General features: G+C 52.9%; 2 protein-coding genes across 3 annotated transcripts; both read right to left on the bottom strand.

Moving 5' to 3' along the window:
* Positions 1–744: 744 nt before the first annotated feature.
* Positions 745–5,295, bottom strand: Syngr2 (synaptogyrin 2). Of its 2 annotated transcripts, XM_057775521.1 has the most exons (4): positions 5,157–5,295; positions 2,344–2,581; positions 1,834–1,973; positions 745–1,745 (listed from the first exon to the last, which is right to left on the bottom strand). In XM_057775521.1, exons 1-4 carry the CDS (start codon positions 5,253–5,255, stop codon positions 1,548–1,550), a joined length of 675 nt encoding a protein of 224 aa, XP_057631504.1. In that variant the 5' UTR covers positions 5,256–5,295; the 3' UTR covers positions 745–1,547. The 2 variants fall into 2 exon arrangements, with proteins under 2 accessions (XP_057631504.1, XP_057631505.1); XM_057775522.1 differs by lacking the exon at positions 1,834–1,973.
* On the bottom strand, positions 5,291–17,140 carry C7H17orf99 (chromosome 7 C17orf99 homolog). The gene is made up of 6 exons (XM_057774000.1): positions 17,104–17,140; positions 16,168–16,200; positions 11,469–11,756; positions 8,350–8,611; positions 8,068–8,184; positions 5,291–5,435 (listed from the first exon to the last, which is right to left on the bottom strand). The coding sequence occupies exons 1-6, from the start codon at positions 17,138–17,140 to the stop codon at positions 5,291–5,293; spliced, it is 882 nt and encodes a 293-aa protein (XP_057629983.1).
* Positions 17,141–18,141: the final 1,001 nt, after the last annotated feature.

The following is an 18,141-nucleotide window of genomic DNA, read 5'->3' as shown; positions in this document are numbered from 1 at the left end:
CCCTCGAAGGCCAAAGACCTGGGTCTAAGACGCGAACGCAACATGTGTCCCTTCCCTAGTGCTGTGCCCAGCTTCAGGCCATGCTCTAGAGGGAAGGCCTACAGCTCAGAGCCTGGCATAACACTGTTAGTTTATACTTCAGATTTTGAAAGACACCATCAGAACCCACTACTGATGGCCTCATCATTGCACAAAAGCCAAGAGTTGCCTCAGGGGCACGCTGCTTCCTGACAGAGATGGGTCAGCTCTGTGACTTGTCCCAGGAAGGTATCAAGACCCAACCTCCTGCACTGTGCCCTTCACTTCTGATGGGAAATATCTGCTCTGGAGGGGGCAGCAGAACCCGTCTATACACTGACACTGGCTATTTTAGGGTGCAGTAGAAGGCCCCATCAGAAGCTGCCACCCCATGCTCAGGGTACATGTCCTGGCTGGACGCGACGGTTTACAGCTTTTTCCCAACACTCAGGAGGCAGAGGCAGGTGGATCTGAGTCCCAGGACAGACAGCCAGATCTACACAGTGAGACCCTGGTCTAGCCAAGCATGGCCGGTACTTCAGAGTCGGGTAAATTTTGAGGCCAGCCTGGGCTATGCAGATACTATAGTCCAGGGTTTGAAACCAAGTGCTGGGGGGAAGGTCAGAGCTTCATCCTTGGCTACATAAATCTGAGGCCTTTTCTCAAAACAGTATCAATCAAAGTGTATTTCTATCCCTAGCTTTTGGTGCTATCAAGGACAGCACACTGAGAAAAAAACATTTATTTCACGTCCCGACTAGTCTACAGAACCTGAGGGCAGTGACATCCCCACCAAGTCTCGATACATTCAGTGCAGGGGTTCCTGCCCTCCTCCTAGTATCTAATAACTGCTGGGGGATATTTACATAAAGCTGGGTGTTATCGCCAGACAAAGCTCCTCCCTCCTGCCAGGGGGCGGGAGCAAGAAGGAAGTGATATCTAGTCCCCAGCCTGCTCCACTGCTGTCAGGCAAGCAGCCTGGGGACAGTTGGCCCAGTGGTGACCCCAGAAGACAGTAGAGAAGGAAGCTGGGTAGTGAACCTGAGTGAGGAAGTGGAGAGCCTAGGGCCAGTGCTCCAAGGAGATTGGTGCATGGACCCCCAACCTTGTCTTTGGAGGAAAAAGAAAAGATAGTTGGGGTCCTGTGGCCACAAGCTGAGCTCAGACTTCCAGCTGAGGGGAAACTGGTATATGCCAAAAACAGCATATAGCGGGCACCTGCTTCTGGCTGAGGTGGGATTCAGGGTTATCAAAAGCAACAAGAGCTGGGCACACAGCTCAACAGTGGCACTGGGTAAGCAAATTCAAGGCCCTGGGCGCCATCCCCAGTCCTGGGGGTTGGCGATGGCGCCCCTTCAGGCATAGGCACTTCAGGTGTGCTCTGGCTGCAGCTAGAATACGGAACAGCGCAGGCTCTTTGGCTGTCAACTGGAACCGGCAAGGGACTGCGGTTCCGTCAGCAAACCTCGAGAAAAGTCCAGGGGAGGGGGCGGCCCCAAGCACCTCCCTGCCTCTTTGCCCATGGCTGCTCAGTACACAGGGGGAGGCTGGTAGCCCTCAGTGGTCTCCACGTTCTGGGTGAAGGGTGGCTGCTGGTAGTTTTCCACGGAGGCACTGGGGTAGGTGGAGTAGGCTGTGCTGGGGTCTGGGGTGGGGTCCACATAGTTCTGAATGAAGGCATCCACTCCCGCCTTGTAGCGTTGGTAGGCCAGAGAGGCCAGCACACCCTGCAGGGGAAGATGCAAGGTGTGGGCAGGGCAAGGGGACCTGGCTCTTCATGGAAATTTCTGAAGCTGCCCTCCCCAGCCCACCTACCCAGGAGAAGATGGAGAAGAAGCTGAAGGTGATGGCTGCCCGTGCCGAGTCCGCTTGCACCCGCACGTCTTCAGAATTGGTGGCTGCCCACTGGTTGGTTAGGAAGCAGAAACCAACGAACCACAGGAAAGTCCAGAGAGCTGGGGAGACAATGAGGAAGAGTGGCCCAGAAATGTCTCCTGCGCCCCTGGGAGTCCCATCTGTCCCCGGGACTCAAGGAAGGGACTCAAGGCTTTGTGCTGTGTGACCTACAGAAGCAGAGGGAAGTGAGGGCTTAGGGTGAGTGCTAGACAGGATGGATGAGTCCAGAAACCTGATGCCATCCTCACCCTTATGTCAACACTCTTGAGTTTCTGAAGTCTGAATGCCTTGGGTGCCATCCCAGGGTACAGGGGACTCGGGAGAAGCCACAAGTGAGGTCCATGATCCTGAGCTGCTATCGGCAACCCCTCCCAACAGCACCAAGGCCCCTCGTTGTGAAGCCTTGGCGTGCCAGTGCCACAGGCATACCTGAGAAGAGCAGGTCACCGATGACCAGGTACTTGCGATCAGTAGCATTGCTTATCTGGGAGAAAAGGGCGTCGACCACGAGGAAGAAGGCTGACGCCAGGAAGGCCAGCACCCCGATGGCACTGCCATAGCGGCAGGCATCCTCGTTCTTGTTGAACACACAGTGTAACTGCTGAGAATCGTGAGTGTTGCTGTAGCCCTCACCGAAGATGCAGGAGAACACGATCAAGGCCAGGACCTGAGGGGGGAGGGCACTGGTGGGTGGGCGCAGACATCTGTGGGCACATCCTGCATAGACAGACCCCTCTCGGTGCCCTCGATGAGGATCCTAGCAGGGCAGCAGCTAGCTCTTGTCTCTCTACTGATACCCATATGGAGACCGGTGTTTCAACCCCTCTGGACTCCTGGAGTGAGGAGATGGGCAGGCTGTGGCCAGGGTGTCCGTCCACAGGTCCTCCCCATCAGGGGCCGGAGGGTAGACTGGGCTGTTGTGGGAAAGGGTTACCCTCCCCCCTCAAACGCTGAGATCCGCCTGTCTCTGCCTCCAGCGCTGGGACAAGGGTGTGCGCCACCAACGCCCGGCTGTTTTTGTTTGGTTGGGTTGGGTTAAGTTTTTGTTTGTTTTTGGGTTGTTTGGTGTTGGGGGTCACATTTAGTCCAGGCTGGACTCCGTGTAACCCGGGATGATCTTGACTCCTGGCCCTCCAGCCTCCACCTCCCAAAGGCTGGGATTACAGTCATCCACTCATGCTTGCTTGGGGTTCCCCCCACCCTATCCCATCCTCATTGCTGTCAATTCAAACCTAGGGCCTCATACATGCAAGGCATGTGTACCACATGTTGCTGGTGGTGTGTGTGTGTTTATTTGTTTTGTTTTTTAAGACAGGGTTTCTCTGTGTAACAGCCCTGGCTATCCTGGAACTCATCATGTAGACCAGGCTGGCTTCAAACTCACAGAGATCCACCTGCCTCTCCCTCCCAAATGCTAGGATTAAGGCCTGTATGACCATGGCCCAGCTTTTGTTTGTTTTGAGAGAGGGTCTCACTATGTGGCCCTGGCTGTTCTGGAACTCAGAACCTGCTTCTGCTTTCAGAGCAGAGTGCGGTGATTAAAGGCACGAGCCACCACACCTGCTCCTTTTTGGCTGTTTTAAGATAAGAGTCTCAGACCGAAGAGCCAGCTCATCAGTCAAGAGCACTAACTGCTCTTGCAGAGGACCTGGATTTGGTTCTCAGCACCCACACTGTGACTCATAACCGCCTGTAACTCCAGTTCCGGGTGAACAGATGACCGTTTTCTGACCTCTGTGGATACCCCGCATGCACATGCTATCTTCATCCGCACACGCAAACGCACACAAAAAAGACAAGATCTCAGTCTGTCTGGCTCGAGCTGGCCTGAAGCCTATGACAATCCTCCTGCCTCAGCCCCCTCAGTACTGAGATTACAGATGTGAGCCATCACATCCCATCTAAATGAGCTTTAAACAAGGTGGCGTAAAACAAAAGTTCCATCCAACCCTCACCCCAAGACCTTGTCCCAAGTCAACTCTATAGCATTAACCAACATCTTCCAGACCATCCTTCAACAGCAGAGCTCGGTCCCCTCCAAGACTCCCCTAGTGCAAGTGACTCCCCAGCCGGCCAGCCTTCCCCCTACAAGGCCTTGCTGGCTAACCCTTCCCTCTTTGGCAAGCTGGCTGCTCCCCTCTAGAGAACCACAGGCTAGAATCCAGCCCCACACTCGTTCCCCTCAGAACAAGGTTCTTGGGGTGGTCAGAGCCAAAGGTCTGTGGGCCAGGTTAGATCTCTCGCAGGAGCCAGGGCTGAGGAGGGAAAATCACCAGCTGAAACTGTCCAGTTTGGGAAACAGCCCCTTTGGAATCGCCCTAGACATTTTGCCTCCTTCCCGCACCTCAAGGCCACTGCTAAGAGCCCACCTCAACCCGGCAGCCTCCAGACTCCTGGGGCCAGAGCAATCCGATTCTCCCAGAACGCTCTCTATAGGGCTGTAGAACCGAAATCACAAGCCCCGCCTCCAGCTGGAGATGAAGCCGGAACTCCAGGACCGGGCGCACAGTCTGGGTCAAGACTCCTGGTACTGCCATCCTGACTGACAGGGTACAACCCGGGACACAGTCGACTAGACTCCACCGCTAGGCTGGGAGGCTCGGGGAGCCATGGCACCTCCAAGACTCCGGGCCCAGATCCTCTGGGAGCAGTAGGCCCACCCTCAATCCCGCAGCGAAAGCCTCAGCTTTCAGTGTTTTCGTCCCACGATAGGGACACCCGCCGTATGCGCCTGGTACCAGCGGGCTTGCCCGGCTTCTGGGGAGAGATTGCGTGCTGGGTTGGTTAGCTGACCTGTTGCTAGCCTCTGAGGGGGAAGGAAATCCTACTTCAGGGCGCCACGCCACCCCCCTCCTTGCACCCCACGTGGCCTCAGAAAGTCCCTTCCAGGTGAATTCCCCACGCCGGGAAGCGCGGCGTGCAGGCCACCTGCTGTGGCGTGGCCCCCGGAGCCCCACCCACTGCCAGCAGGGCGACGGGCCCGTCCCCGCAGAGCACCTCGGAGGACATCCCGCACCGGGGTGTCCGGGACGAGTGGATGAGACGAGATCCGAAGTCACGCAGTGGGACAGGCGACAGGGCGCACGGCCTGGAGGGGACGGAGACACGAAGGGGTGCCGGGCCCGCGCTCTCCGCCAGGCCTGGGACGTGCGGCCGCAGCCACCTGTCGCGCTCGGAAGCCGGCGGCCCACGGGGCCTGGTGGCCGGGGCGCGCGGCTCCGGATCCCCGCTGGCCGACTCACCATGCTCACGATGCGCGTCACCACCTGAGGCTGCGACACGAAGCGCCTCAGGTCGAAGGAGCCGCCCGCGTTGGCCGCGCCGTAGGCCCCGCTCTCCATGTCGCCGTCGCCGCCGAGCCGCGGATGGCCGAAAACTAGCCGGATCGACCCGCCCCGTTCTGGCCCCTGGGGGCGTGGCCGGCCGCCGAAGGAGGGCGTGGCCAGACGCCAGGGACTCGCTGCAGGGTGTCCCTCAGTGCCTGCTGCGCGGTGCCAGGTGGCAGGAACTTGGAGCTGCGCCTGCGGTGGCGCCAGGGTGGGGCAGAAGGGAGGAAAAGCTCACCTCTGGGAGGTCTCAACAAGAAAGGTTCAGAAAGACCCCTGGGAGAGAAACCCTTGGGCGGCCGGTCCCCACCTTACACCTGGCTTCTGGTCCTCTCTAGAAAAGCTCTCCAGACACCCAAATCCCATCAACCCAGAACCTAGGCTCATAAACGTTCAGATGGTCTCAAGAGGTAGAGAAGAGGAGGATAAAGAGTTCAAGACCAGCCTGAGCTATCTGAGATCCTGTTTCAAAACACACACACACACACAGAAAGGAATGTAATTTTAAAAATTAAATAAGATCATCAGCTCCTCTTCCCCGCAAAAAATAGCATTTAGAAAGGGAACCGGGTGCTTATTCTGGGTTGTATGCTTACGTTGGCAACACAAATGGGCTGCCGAGGCAATCGTAGCTGTTGAGAGGTGTAGAGAGCTGAGGAGTAACTAGACAGACACAAACTAGAATCAGGACAAGATGGCACTACCATGGTCACTTCAGTGGGTAAGGAGTAATGAGGACATTGGCACCTCTGTAATGAGGGGACTGGACAGTAAGGGAAGTTGGGGCAGAAACCTGGCCCACCGGAAGGGGTGCATTGGGGAGAAAACAGGAATGGGCACAGTAGGAGTTGGGCTCCCCAAGCTTACACAGAGGGTGGCAATTGGCTGGTGAGTGAGCACAGGGCACTCCTGGCTGTCTAACTCCTAAAATCTGCACACACACCCTGAGTGTTTGCCGGAGGAATCCTGGTGGTTGCAGGACTCTCCCACACCTCCTTCCTTCCTTTTCTTTTCTTTCTAGATTAAAAAAATAATAAATTTAGCCAGACTGTGGGGGCATGCCTTTAATCCCAACACCTGTGCAGCAGAGGCAGGTGGATCTACAAAGCGAGTTTCAGGACAGCCAGAGCTGCTGTTACACAGAGACACACCCTGTCTTGAAAAGCAAACAACAAACAAACAAATCTTTTTACATTACATTTATTTGTTTTGCGCCTGGCGTGGGGGTGGGTGGCAGATGACATGGTACAGGTGACAGAGAGGGATTCTTGCAGGAGACAGTGCTCTCCTTCCGCCGTGTGGGTCCCTGGGATTGAGCTCAGGCTGTCAGGCTTGGCAGCAAGCACCTTTACACATCTCGCAAGCCCCTTTTTAGATTCTGTTGTTGTTGTTGTTGTTGTTGTTTTAATTTTGAGACAGAGTCCTACTATGCAGCCTGGCTGTCCCGGAACTCACTATGTAGACCACGCTGATCTCTAACTCACAGGAATCCTGCTGCTGCTGCCTCCCAAGTGCTGGAATCAAAGGTGTGCACCATCACACCCAGCCAGCACCTCAATTTTTGTTTCTATTTCTTTGCTTGATTGCTTGGTTCTTTGAGATCTGACTCATGTAACAAGATTGGCCTTAAACTCTTTCTTCTACCTCCCAAATTCTGGGATTACAGGTGTGAGCCACCACACCACACACAGAAACCATTTACCGTTACCAAATTGTCAGTGACCCCCTCTTCAATTACACCACCCTCAGTGGGGAGGAGCTGGTCTCCAGTGCACCCGCGAGCAAGCACACCCACTCGGTTACTCTTATTGTTCTTGTAGCAAGAGCCGCCAATAGCCACTCACACAGCAGGAATCCCCTACACAATACAAGTTTATCTCTTTGGGCCTTATACATGATAATGCTCGAGACTTCAGAGCCCCTTTTGGGGTGCAATACTTTTGGTATCCTGATCTGCATACACTCCCCTTTCTGTCCCCTCTCCCCGGGTTCTTTTTCACTGCAGTGGTGAATTCTTGTATAGGGCAGGGAGGAAAGCCTGGGGACTCTGTCTTCCGGTCACAACCTGATGACAAGGGAGTCGACAGTCCAGGTCACACAGACTCACCCAATCTTACGGATTCAAGAGCATCAGTGAGCTTCTTACTCACGACACTAAAGGCATTGAATCACCAAGAGGTTACTCGCTGGCCCCTGGTCACACGGTCAGCAGGAGCTAGGTAGGCCTCTGTACTCCCATTTTATAGAGGAAAACAATGAGTCTCAGAGAGGTGACATACCCTCCTGAGAGTCTAACCTCTGGATGGTCTTGGGAGGAACCAGGAGTTCCAACAGGGGCCAAGCTGAGATGTTCATGGAGACAGAATTGACAACCTCCCAAAGGCCAGTAGTTGGTGCTCAGAGGTCTGTGGTACTTGGAGCCAGATCACTCACAGGCCCTGGCCACTGTACATGTCAGAGATGTGAAGGCTTAGAGAGGGGAACTTGGGAGGCCTCACCTTTGCACAAAGGTTGGCAGGTGGGACCACTGTGGGGGGCTATGCAGGCCAGAAGCCCCTGGCCCACTCTGGTCCCTTGAGGCTCCATGAGACCCATAGGGAAGTCCCCCACCAGAATTCGGCTGAGAGCCCTGGTTAGGGTGGGGTGTGAAAGGAACATGCTAGACACTGTAGGCTTTTGGCTTTAATAAGCAGCTTCAGGCTGGGTCCTTGCTGTATCTCACTGACAACCCGTCTCACAAGACTAACCTGCTGTTCCCACTTAGGACCTTGGCTGTGCGAGGGGGTGGTCGGCCTCTCGCACAATGTCAGGCTCCTGTAGTTATTACCTGGTTGACCTCAGCATCCCATAACTAATGGTTGCAATGGAGACCAGGCTGCCGGCCAGAATGCAGGTGGGTGTCAGAGGCAGCTCCCCTGTGGGGTGGGAAGGAGTGTGGGTTGGGCTCCTGCTAGGCCAGGGGCAAAGGAGGCATGCAGCATCTCAGGCCCATCGTGCCCTGGGCAGTGGCCAGGTCCAGCCCTTCCCCAGCCCTGACCACCTTCCTGGACACACTACAGTCCCCCCGTCCCCCTCCCCACCGTCTGGAAGGGCCTTCTCACCTGGGGACAGCAGCACACGGGCGCTGCTCTCGACACTGACACCATTTACAGCTTCACAATGGAACCAGCCAAACGTCTGGGACAGGGGGATGGAGAAGTTGGCAGGCTTCCCGTGGAGGGGTCTCTGCTGTGCATGTATACGCCCGTCATTCCCGACCAAGCGGTAGATGATGGGTGGACTTCCTGAGGATGCCAGGCAGGACAGCTCCGCCGTGGGGCCTGAGTTCCCATCACGCAGGGTGAAGTCAGCCTGCAGCTGGGACACGGGCTCTGGCAGGGAGGGAAAGACAGGACAGTACAGGTGAGATGCAGAAACTTTCAGACGCCCAATGCATCCTTCTCTTTATCTGTCAAAGGAACCCAGAGACGTAGCTGTGACTGCCACCTTCCCCTGGCAGCTTGCCAGATTGCCCTCTGCCCTGCTTGTCTAGGCTAATAGGTGGCTTGTAGCATATACTATACAATTCCATTTTAAAATATTAAAAAAAAAAAACTCTTTTGGGCCAGGTGATGGTGGTGGTACACGGCTGGCTTTAATCCCAGCACTCAGGAGGCAGAGACAGGCGGATCTCTGTGAGTTCCAGCGAGTCCCTGGACAGGCTCCAAAAAGCTACAGAGAAACCTTGTCTCAAAAAAACAAACAAACTAACTAACAAACAAAAAGAGGAACAATGATATAACAAAATTTGCTGGGCAGTGGTGGCACACACCTTTAATCTCCGCACTCGGGAGGCAGAGACAGGCAGATCTCCGTGAGTTAGAGGCCAGCCTGGTCTACCGCGTGAGTTCCAGGACAGCCAGGACTACACAGAGAAACCCTGGCTGAAAAAAAAAAACATTTTTGTTTGTTTGTTTGTTTTCTTTTTCGAGACAGGGTTTCTTTGTGTAGCCCTGACTGTCCTGGAACTCACTCTGTAGCCCAGGTTGGCCTTGAACTCAGAGATCCGACAGCCTCTGCCTCCAGAGCACTGGGATTAAAGACTTGCACCACCACCGCCTGTCATCACTGGGTAATTTTAAAAATTGTTTTGGACTAAACTCCTGCAGGGACCAGGCTAAAAATAAAAATGGACTCATAAGAGCTAGGTTCCACATCACCAAGCTAACACCAAGTAGACAGACAGCAGTCAGGATTCTCAGGCAGCCCGCTTTCGAAGTTCTTAAATAGTGACCTGGCAGCACACGCCTGAAATCCTAGCCCTCAGGAATCTAAGAGAGAAAATAATAACTAAATAAATAAATAAGGATGGGGGCTAGAGAGATGGCTCAGCAGCTGAGACTGCTTCCTGCTCTTGTAGAGGACCCGGTAGGTTCCCAGCACCCTTGGTGTATGGCTCACAGCCTTTGTAAGTCTGACTCCAGGGGGCCTGATGACTCTGGCATCTGATGACACCTTAAAAACCACACACAAAAGCCGGGCGGTGGTGGCGCACGCCTTTAATCCCAGCACTCGGAAGGCAGAGGCAGGTGGATCTCTGTGAGTTCGAGACCAGCCTGGTCTACAAGAGCTAGTTCCAGGACAGGCTCCAAAGCTACAGAGAAACCCTGTCTCGAAAAACCAAAAAAAAAAAAAAAAAAAACAACAACAACAACAACAAAACAACTACACACAATAAACAGGCCATGGTGGCATACGCCTTTAAGCCCAGCACTTGGGAGGCAGAGGCAGGCGGATCTCTGTGAGTGTGAGGACAACCTGGTTTACATAGCGAGTTCCAGAACAACTAGAACTATGTAGAGAGACCCTGCCTCAAAAATAAACAAACAAAAATCTTTTAATTAAAAAACAAGAAACAACAAACAAACAAACAAACAAAAACAGTTGGAAACACCCATTAATTTAAGGCCAGCCTGGACTACACTGCAAATTCCAGGTCAACCTGGGCTACAATGTGAGACTTACCAGCACTGGTGATGGGGGGCCACAGAGGTAGATGGATCTCTGAGTTCAAGGCCAGTTTGGTCTACAGAGTGAGTTTCAGGACAGCCAAGGATACACAGAGAAACCCTGTCTCAAGAAAAAGAAAAGAAAAGAAAAAAGAAAGAAGGAAAAGAAAAGAAACAAAAGATAGAAGTGCTTGCTGCTTTCAAAGGACCCCAGTCTGGTTCTCGGCTCCAACAAGGTGGCTCTCAACTATCTGTAACTACACTTCCAGGGGCCCTGACAACCCCCTCTGGCCTCCACGGCACTACACGTACGTGGAGCACAGACATAGAGGCAAATTTTATATATATTTATATAAAATATAAATAAATCTGTAAGCTAGGCTGGGGATGTAGCTCAGTGATTAGGCGCTCACCTCGCCCGACAGGCCTCTGGCCTGGAGGGGGGGGGCTGGATGACAAGCTCTTTTAGACACAGGCCACCGCTTAGAAGAATGGAGGTGCTGGGACCAGAAGCTAACTGTCCCATGCCTGCACTAAGCCCCATCAGTGCCGAGTGTCATCTCCCTTGCACCTTCCTAAGCCCAACCCCCTCCCCGGGGTGTCCTGTTATCATCTTGCAATCGAGATCCAGGCACGAAGAGACGTGTTCAAGACCCCACAGCCAGCTCACAAGGCGATCCCAGCCTTCCACATGCTGGGCTTCAGACCCTGGGCACCCTCTTTTAGGCTCTTGGCCTTGGTGTTTTTGGAGGGTGAAGATGCTGGACTCGTGGAGGCCAGCAATACTTCCTCGTTCCTATTAACAGAGAGTGACGGCTTGGGTGGAAAGGGAAGAAAGAAAGGTCTGGGGGGGAGGGGAGAGTAGCGTGGGAGATGAAAGCAGATGTGGTCTCTTACGGGTTGTCTAAGCAACACCCTCAACCTCAGAGAACGTTGACTTCCACAATGGCAGTGAGGAACCTGACTGCCTCCCCACGGGTGTGGATGAGACAATTAACAGCAATGTCTTGATGAGCAGCTCCAGTCAGACCCCACTGAACCTTCTGGCCCCTGCCGGGAGACTGTGCCCTCTGGTCACCCACGGACTGGGCACAGCTTTGGAGGCAGGCAGTCCGCCCTCTGTCCCCACTCTGCTGCCTCCTCCTGTCTCCCCCCATCCCAAAGTCCACCATCCCCTCCCCCAGCCCCTCCACGGATCCACATCCCACCAGCCTCACCAGCCTGCACCCTCTGTACTCACTGGTCCACAGCTCCCAGTACATCTGCAGCCGGCTGCTGGGCCCATAGGTGCCCAGATCAGAGGACGCTCGGCAGGAGTAGGTGAGCAGGTCTGGGCTGGACTTGAGCGTGATGTTGATGTTGAAGGAGGCTGGCTTGTCATCACGCACAACCCTTGTCGCCACCAGGACCCCTCGGCTAGCCATGAGAGAGTAAGTGATGGGCCGGGGTGCCTCAGGGCTGTCGCAGGTTATAAGCACCCGGCGGCTTTGAGGGTAAACTTCCAGCACTTTGTAGGCAATGGTGATGTCTGGGAGGTGAGCAAGTCAGGGAAAGAAAGAAACCAAGTACTTTAAAACTCTGGTTTGATAATTCTTCAAAAAGTTAATAGTTGGAGCTGGACAGAAGACCCAGTGGTCAGGAGCAGTCCTAGGAGATTTGGGTTTTGGTTTCCGGCTCGCATCAGTCAACTCACAACCACCTGTAACTTCAGGACTGGGGGATGGACATTCTCTCCTGGCCTCCAAGGGCACCTGCGTGAAGGCAGTTCACCAAAACTCACGCAGATACATACACACATAAGCAAATAAATTTAAATTTTTTAAAAATGATTTACCTATTTTTATTTTGTGTGCATTGGTGTTTTGCCTGCCTGCATGTCTGTGTGAGGTTGTCAGGTTCCCTGGAGCTGGAGTTACAGTCAGCGGCGAGCTGCCATGTGGGTGCTGGGAATTGAACCCAGGTCCTCTGGAAGAGCAGCCATCTCTCCAGCCCCACAAATAGGTTTTTTTTAAAGAAGTGTAAACATAGGGGTTGAGGGTGTATCTCAGTGGTAGAATACAAGACTAGCTATCAATTCTAAGACCCTGAGTTCAGTCTCCAGCACCTTAACAAAGGTGGGGGAAGTTAAAAGAATTAGTGACGGCTCAGCAGGTATTCTCCAGGACACATACATCCCAACAGAATCAAAGACAGACTTGGATCCGCCACACACACGTCAGGGCAGCTCCGGTCCCAGCTACCCAGAGGTGGAAACAACTGCAAACCTAACAGTGGAACACGGTCTGTGCAGGGGGTGTGATCTGATCTGAGGACGAACAAGGCTTTAGAGGCATCATGCCACGGCAGAGCCTGAGCCAGGCATGGGCACGGTCCTCAGTCTGATTTCCAGTGAGGTCAAGAGGAAGAAATGAGCCCCACCCATTTCTTGATGCCATAGCACCAATATAACGTGACTCTATGCCATGGAGTCAGACGGTAGGGAAACTGCTGTGTAAGTACGCTTTGGGGGCTGGGGAGATGGCTCAGTGGTTAAGAATGCTTGCTGCTCAGAGTCACATAGTGGGTCACAACTGCCTGTAACTCCACTCCCAGAGGGAATCCAAACCCTCTGCTGGGTTCTGTGGGTTTTGCATGCATTGGTGCACAGACATACACACACAGACATACACACACACACACACACAGGGAGAGAGAGAGAGAGGGAGAGAGAGAGAGAGAGAGAGAGAGAGAGAGAGAGAGAGAGAGAGGGAGAGGGCATGGTCTCAGCCTTTGAGAGGCAGAGGCAGATCTCTGTGAGTTTAAGGCCGGCCTTGTGTACATAGTTTATATAGTTCTAGGACAGCCAAAACTACACAGTGAAACCTGTCTCAAAGAAGAAGAGGAGAAGTGAGTTCGAGACCAGCCTGGTCTACAGAGCTAGTTCCAGGACAGGCTCCAAAGCCACAGAGAAACCCTGTCTCGAAAAACCAAAAAAAAAAACAAAAAAAAAAAAAAAGAAGAAGAGGAGAAGATAATTAACATCCCAGACTCCTGACCACATAGGTTGCCCTTGCTCTACTAGGCCTGGACACTGTACAGTACCCATGGGCCACACAACTTTAATCCCAGTACTCAGGAGGCAGCGTCAGGTGAATCTCTGAGTTCAAGGCTAACCTGGTCAACAGAGTGAGTTCCAGGACAGCTAGAGAAACCCTGTCTTGAAACCTCCACCCTCTGCAAGAAAATAGAAAGAAGAAAAAATCCCATGGAGAGGCTCCAAGCCCAGGACTCCCCAAGTTTCTGACCACTGTACCCACTTTCTTTCAGATCCTAATTTCTGCCTCAGGGGAACTTGTGTCTACTGCACTTCAGCTGAGTGCTGAGGCCAGGGACCCCATTCCACACCCCACAGCAGGAAGTGACCGGCTGAGACAAGAGCAGATCCTGGAAAGAGGACAAGTTCTGGAGACACCTGCCCCAACCTGTTTTTTGGTTTTATGAGACAGGGTTTCCAGTCCTGGCTGTCCTGGAACTCACTCTGTAGACCAGGCTGGCTTCAAACTCACAGAGATCCGCCTGCCTCTGCCTCCCCAGTGCTGGGATTAAAGGCGTATGCCACCACCTCCTGACTTTCCTGTATCTTTTTAAACATTGTGAGGAGGTTTTTTGTTTTTTGGATTTTTTTTTAATCAAAATAGATTTCTAATTTGGGATATCAGACCTAACGCCACTGCCAGACCTTCTCTGGTCTCCATCTGGCAGACTTGTAACAAGACTTCTGTCATTTGACCTTTGGGGACAACAGGTCTTATCAGTGTCTAAGGAAGGTGTTTGGGGCTGGACTCTGTCTCACTGGGTGGGAAAGGAGTTGAGGGCCCAACTGTGGTTTACATGTTTGTTTATTTTTCTGCTCCCTTCATGAAGAGCAATGAGCTTGACTTATAAAAGTGAAAAGAAAAAACGGTCCCTCTCATTTCCATTTTGACGGCCCGGAATAGAAGCTTGGTTTGCATACGTGGGGACTGGAAGCACTGAGACAGCACAGTTGGCGTCCTGAGGTGGAAATAGAAAAGATCCCTCTCTACATGCGCCTGCTGTGGTGGCAGCTGCTGGGTTCTGTCGTTTTGTTCTGCTTTTGTTTGTTGAGACAGGGTCTCACTATGATGCCCTGGCTGTCCTGAAGCTCACCGTGTAAACCACACTGGCTCAGAACTCACAGAGATCCTCCTGCATCTGCCTCCCAAGTGCTAGAATTAAAGGTGTGCCACCAGAACTGGTACCACCTCCCTCCCCCTTTTCTTTTAAAGATAGGGTCTTACTGTAGCCCAGGCTTGCCTCCACCTTGCTGAGGATGACCTTGCCCCTCTGAGCCTCTTGCCTCTAACTCCCAGGGACGATGGTCGTGGACCCGCATGCCCACTGATGCTCTCGATTCTAACAGCACAGAGTTCTCGTTCACTTTCGCCCTCTGTCCCTGCAGGAAGAGTGGCTTCTCTTTCTGTACCTGTTTTACCCTTGTGGCCAGCAACAGTGCCAGTAACCAAACGTCCTCTGAGAAGATTTGTGAAGGAACAAAGGATCAGTCAGCCTTCAAAAGCCTCCTCTGCAGGACTCCACCAGCAGAGCTGAGCACAGGCCATGGGCTGAGGGGACAGGAAGGCAGCACTGCCTCTGCCCAGGTACTTTCCTGAGAACCAGACACCAGCTCTTTTTTTAGCTATGACACTAATAACCTTTTTCTTTTTTACAGAAATGAGGAAATGGTAGTTTGGTCTGTGCCTCATTCGACTGAGACCTTCGTCAACACCACCCTGCACCCTTCCTTAAGCAGAACAGAAGGGGATGCCCAGGGACGCAAGGCGGTGGACAAGGCACGGAGGTGACTGCCTGCCTCACCCCGAGGGGCACAGAGATGAGGCTGAGTGCCAAGGGAAGGTCCAGGTAGGAGGGGCAGGGAAGGAAGCAAAGAGAAAGATGGAATAGGCCAGGGACTGTGGTCTTTCCCTGACTCCCTTTCCTCCCTGGCTCTATACCTGGGCTGTTGGGGAGGAAAAGAGGAGAGAGGAGGGGGCAGGGAAGGAGAAAGAGAAGGGGGAGACAAAAAAGGGGAGGAAAAGAAGGGGAGACAGAAAGACATGTATATATATATATATATTTTTTTTACAGACTATACATGCACATATCACACACTATATATGTATATACTATACACTATATACGTATACATTACACATGATACACATATATTTCACACACATATATACATGCGGTATATACATGTATGTACTACACACCATACATATATTATACACTGTACATGTATATATTACACACCATACACGTATATATTATGCACCATACATGTATATATTACACACTATACATGCATATACATTATACACTAGACATGTATATATTACACACTATACATGTATATATATTACACACACATGCACATGCACACTCCCCCCATATATTAAGAAAGAGAGAGGGAACAGTCACTCTCAGCTGCTTCCAGAACAAGAAAACTTAATGTCTAAGTCCTCCCTCCTCTCTCCCCTCCCTACTCCTCTCCTGAGGGTCCCCCCTCTAGGGAAAGAGCACCCTAGAATTTCCTGGCCTTCTCTGGATCCCACCCATCAAGCAGAGCTGTGGGCCTTGGGGCAGGGGAATTCTCCTCCCTATGAGGACCTGGGGCCTTGTGACTGGAACACAGCTGCTGAGGACCCCTCCTCTTCACACTCTGCAAACTTTCTCCTCTCTCCATGCGCCCCAGAGGCCTCCTAATGGCCTCACCCAGTCCTGCAGGGGTGGAGCCAGAGTTATCCATCTGGGTTCCCCCTCACCCCTTCCTCACCATTAGTAACCTCTTTCCGGTCAAGACACTTGCCACAAGTGTGCAGCTCCGGCCGAGGTGCCCCCAGCTAGATCCTTCCCCCTGCAGTGTGGGGGCTACTCACCTTCTGTTGGCTCCCCTGAGACGCTGCAGGAAGCTGTAAAAGAGGAGAGGGGTAAGCGGAGCTGGGCAGAGGAGGGAGACAGCCCAGACAGCTCCCTGCCCAGGCTGAGCCTTGCTAGGCCTCTGGACCCAGATGTTGGCTCTGGTCATGACTGCATGTTTTATTTTACTTCACACAGGCTCTCTCCTATATTCCAGGTTGGCCTTGAACTCACTATCTCCCTGAGGGTGGCCTAGAACTCCTGATCTTCCTGTCTCCACTTCCTGAGTGCTGAGATTTCCGGCATGCACCTGGCTTGAAAGGAAACTTCTGCACAGTCTCACACTTGGAATCCCCAGGGCAGGCAAGTTAATGGGAATCGGAATCAGGAGAGATGACCGTGCAAGCATGGTGACCCAAGTTCGGGTCCCTGGTTGGGCCCACCGAAAAAGGTGGGTGTGGGGCATGTTTCAACCGCAGTGTTGGGGGAGCAGCTAGCCAGCCTAGCTGAAACTGCAAGCTTCAGGCCAGTGAGAGCCTTTGCCTCCAAAACTAAGGCAGGGAAGAGATTGAAGAAGACACACTCTTAATGCTCAATGTCTGGTTTCCATAAGCAACCACACTGGCAACTACAAACACGCACACACACACACACACACACACACACACAGTGGAATCAAGGTGATGCCCTGCGTGGTCATACATGCGTGTGTCATCTATGGGGCTGATGTCAGCATCCTGCTCAGCCCCCCCCGCCCCCGCCAACACACACACACACACACACACACACACGCACACGCGCGCGCGCACACACACACACACACACACACACGCACACATCCACCTTCTCTCCCTCTGGTGCAGCTGCCTTCAGTTCTTTCTCTGGACTCTCTGACACCCCATTCCCTGAGCCCTACTTCCTCAAGGCCCTTCCCTTGGTGTCTGCAGGAGACTTACCCAGCACAGCCAAGAAGTGCAACGGAAGGAGCCTCATGCTTCTGTGGGAGTGGATCTGTGTGGGGCCTCTGCTCAGGCTTCCTCATCTGCCCTCTCCACCCTAAGGCCCCTGGATGCTCTTTGGGAGGCTGCCTGCAGCTTGAAGATAATTTGAAGGTTGTGGCTATCCAGGAGGCCCCCTGATACCCTGCAGGGCTGGCTCCAGAGGTGTCTGTGTCTTCCCTGGTACCTGTGGGGGAGGGAGGCTGTGTCTACTGAGTTCCAGATGGTGTTCAAACAAAGGCCTTTCTTTATCAAGGAACTTTTATTTTATTTTATTACTTTTTTGTTTTTGTTTTTCAAGACAAGGGTTTCTCTGTGTAGCCTTGGATATCCTGGAACTCATTCTGTAGAACAGGTTGGCCTCGAACTCACCAAGATCCACCTGCCTCTGCCTCCCAAGTGATTAAAGGTGTGTGCCACCACCACCTGGCCTATCCAGGAACTTTGTAAAAAAAAAATTATGATTTATTTTTCTTCTGTGTACACTGCTGTTTTGCCTGCACGTACGTCTTTGTGAGAGTGTTGGCCTGGAACTGGTGCTATAAACAGCTGTGAGCTGCCATGTGGTTGCTGGGAATTGAACCTGGGTCCTTTGGAAGAGTAGCCAGTGCTTCCAACTACTGAGCTGTCTTTCTAGCCCCACCAATAAGGGGTTTTCTTTATCAAGGAGCCTTGGGGTGGTCGCCTGCTAGGAGACAGGGAGGAGAGGTGCTTTGGTCCATGTCTATTGATTTGTATCTGACCCCACTGACAGGGCACCCGGTACAGTTGCTGTGCCCTGTATTGGCTGAATGAGTTCCCAGCGACCCAGAGTGGATGAGGTTCTCCCTCACCTGAGAGTATGGGGCTGTGTGCCTAAGCCTGTCCTTAAAGGAGTCCAGAGAAAGGCAAAGTCTCCCCTTAAGGACCTGAACTCAGGCTAACCTGAACAAAAGAGAGTAGGCCATGCTACCAATCCTAAGGCCCCAGCAGGGCCAGACCCACTGGGTCTGAGAG

The sequence above is a fragment of the Chionomys nivalis genome, chromosome 7 (assembly GCF_950005125.1).
Source record: "Chionomys nivalis chromosome 7, mChiNiv1.1, whole genome shotgun sequence".
NCBI lineage: Eukaryota > Metazoa > Chordata > Mammalia > Rodentia > Cricetidae > Chionomys > Chionomys nivalis.
The sequence above is the reverse complement of the archived record's forward strand: the minus strand, read 5'-3'. Positions and strand labels throughout refer to the sequence as shown.